Consider the following 3,008-nt stretch of genomic DNA (forward strand, 5'->3'; position numbering starts at 1 on the left):
CGTACTTTCGTATCAGTGCACATATTATCTATCTATCTATCTAGCCATCCTTCCATGAATGCGTAAACATACATAAACACTTTATATATGCAAACACACAATATACTGATTTTATAAAAGATATTACGTAATACTAAGAGTACATATTCCTTCGTTTTGCATTTTACATCGACCTTTCAAGGATCTACCGTTTATGACTGAACTTTAAATTTTATTACAAGAATTTGAGAGAGAGAGAGAGAGAGAGAGAGAGAGAGAGAGAGAGAGAGCTATTGAAGCTTGTTAATGGTATCACAGCGATAAAATAAAAGCAGTCAGTATTCCATGACTACCTGGAATTATACTCGTATGATTTCCGTCTCTGGCAAAGTAGGAGATTCTCGACTGAAGTAACATATAAAGAAGCTTTTGAAACGCTTATGCCATTAGCGGTCAGGGTCATTCCCACTGCAATTGAATCTTGAACGTATGAACGGGATGGAAATCCGAGTACAACATTTATCATGCAACTGTCGAACAGATTTCACGACAGAAGTTATTCATCTGACTAGTTCCTCGTCGGTGAGTGGTTTACGTGCTCGCCTCCCTATTCGGTAGTAGCGAGTTCGATCCCCCGTACTGCCAACGAGGAATCGGAGGAATTTGTTTCTGCTGATTAGAAATTCATTTCTCGATATAATGTGGTTCGGATTCCACAATAAGCTGTAGGCCACGTTTCTAGGTAACCAGTTGGTTCCTAGACACGTAAAAAATATCTAATCCTTCGGGCAAGCCCTAGGAGAGCTGTTAATTAGCTCAGTGGTCTGGTGAAACTAAAATATACTTAACTTATTCATCTTCGCTTTTAACAATTATAACTCTCGGTTTTATCAGCAACTACATCGAGACACAACAATAAACCTATCTCTCAATCTTAGTTACTTAGGTATATATAAACACTCGGGTAAAGGAGACAGAGTATATACAACATACACAAACACATGCACATACTAAGGCACACCTCGTACACGTCCTTATGTTACCATAAAGGATTTCACCGATGAAATCACAAGTTATATTATTGTAGCGGGTAAAACCCAAAACAGCTAGTCCCAAAATAGCTAGTTCCTAAACAGCTAGTCCCAAAACAGCTAGTTCCAAAATAGCTGGTCCCAAAATAGCTAGTTCCTAAACCGCTAGTCCAAAAATAGCTAGTCCCAAAATAGCTAGTTCCTAAACAGCTAGTTCCTACACAGCTAGTCCCAAAATAGCTAGTCCCAAAATAGCTAGTCCCAAAATAGCTAGTCCCAAAATAGCTAGTTCCTAAACAGCTAGTCCCAAAATAGCTAGTTCCAAAACAGCTAGCCCCAAAATAGCTAGTCTCAAAATAGCTAGTTCCAAAGCAGCTAGTCCCAAAATAGCTAGTTCCAAAACAGCTACTCCCAAATACGTAGCTAGTCCCAAATTAGCTAGTTTCAAAATAGCTAGTCCCAAAACAGCTAGTCCCAAAATAGCTAGTTCCAAAACAGCTACTCCCAAAATAGCTAGTCCCAAATTAGCTAGTTCCAAAATAGCTAGTCCCAAATCAGCTAGTCCCAAAATAGCTAGTTCCAAAACAGCTAGTTCCAAAATAGCTAATCCCAAAATAGCTAGTTTAAAAACAGCTAGTCCCAATATAGCTAGTTCCAAAACAGCTAGTTCCAAAACAGCTAGTCCCAAAATAGCTAGTTCCAAAACAGCTAGTCCCAAAATAGCTAGTTCCAAAATAGCTAGCATACCAATATTAGCTAGTTCCAAAATAGCTTGTCCTAAACAGCTAGTTCCAAAATGGCTTGTCCAAAACAGCTAGTTCCAAAATAGCTTGTCCTAAACAGCTAGTTCCAAAATGGCTTGTCCAAAACAGCTAGTTCCAAAATAGTTTGTTCAAAACAGTTACTTCTGACGGTATCAAAGATATTCAAAATATTAGTTTTAATTTGACAACAGACATCAAGTAATTTGGATTTCCTCATAAGTGGTCTTGCTTATTCGTCTGTTGGATTTTACTTATTTTAAATGAACAGCCCATCAACATGAAAGTAATAAAATTGCAAAGAGGATGTGATCAAATATGTCACGAGGGATAAGTTTACCGAAGGAATACAACCAATAACGAAACGCATAATTGGAGATGCGTCATCAAAGGCTGTAAAAGAACTGCTACAACTGTGGTTGATGATAGTGATAATAGTGATATAGTTTTAGGCCAAAAGTATTCACATGCACCCGATGTGCCACAGGAAAAAGCTAAGATTGCCTTAAGTATGCTAAGAGAACAAGCTTCTGGTTCAACTGCACCACCACGTAGAGTCATTATCCAAAATATTGATTGTGAAACTTCATCTTGCATGCCGAAAAGAAAAGCACATACTAAATGCATTCAAAGAAAAAGGAAAAAATGAAAGGCTACTGTAGGGAGTGCTAAAGGAAACTTTTTAGTTTATGATGAAGTGGGATTCCCATGAAATACTAATATTCCCAAGCAAAACTATGCTAGACATGCTTGCAACTGTTGCATACTGGATGTGTGATGGGACATTCAAAATGGTTCCACAATTATGTTATCAATTATACACGATCCGTGCTATTAAAATTGAATATTTATTTGCACGTCTCTACATTTTGCTGACAAATAAAACAAGGAAACTTACAAAAAAAAGCCTTTAGTATCTTGAAACAAAAGCGTCCAGACTTACAGCCAAGCACAATTACCACGGAGTTTGAGAAACCAGTTATGGATGCTTTCAAATATGTCTTTGAAAATGTGGAGATTCAAGGATGTTTCTTTCATCTTTCACAGGCAATTTGGAGGAAAATTCAAAGTATTGGTCTAACATATACTTATGTAACCGATGCTAACTCTCGCTTTTATTGTAAATTGCTTGCTGCATTAGCATTCATACCCCCAGATGAAATAACACAAGCATTTGAAAAATTGCTGAACACACTAGAAGATCTTCAAATGGAGCAAGAAATGGAAGATATGTACT

General features: G+C 37.4%; 1 protein-coding gene across 1 annotated transcript; it reads right to left on the reverse strand.

The window, feature by feature from the left end:
• Window positions 1-1,302: 1,302 nt before the first annotated feature.
• On the reverse strand, window positions 1,303-1,755 carry LOC135221244 (uncharacterized). Its single transcript, XM_064259060.1, has one exon. The coding sequence runs from the start codon at window positions 1,753-1,755 to the stop codon at window positions 1,303-1,305; it is 453 nt and encodes a 150-aa protein (XP_064115130.1).
• Between the last annotated feature and the right edge of the window lie 1,253 nt (window positions 1,756-3,008).

Source organism: Macrobrachium nipponense, chromosome 2, assembly GCF_015104395.2.
Source record: "Macrobrachium nipponense isolate FS-2020 chromosome 2, ASM1510439v2, whole genome shotgun sequence".
NCBI classification, from domain to species: domain Eukaryota; kingdom Metazoa; phylum Arthropoda; class Malacostraca; order Decapoda; family Palaemonidae; genus Macrobrachium; species Macrobrachium nipponense.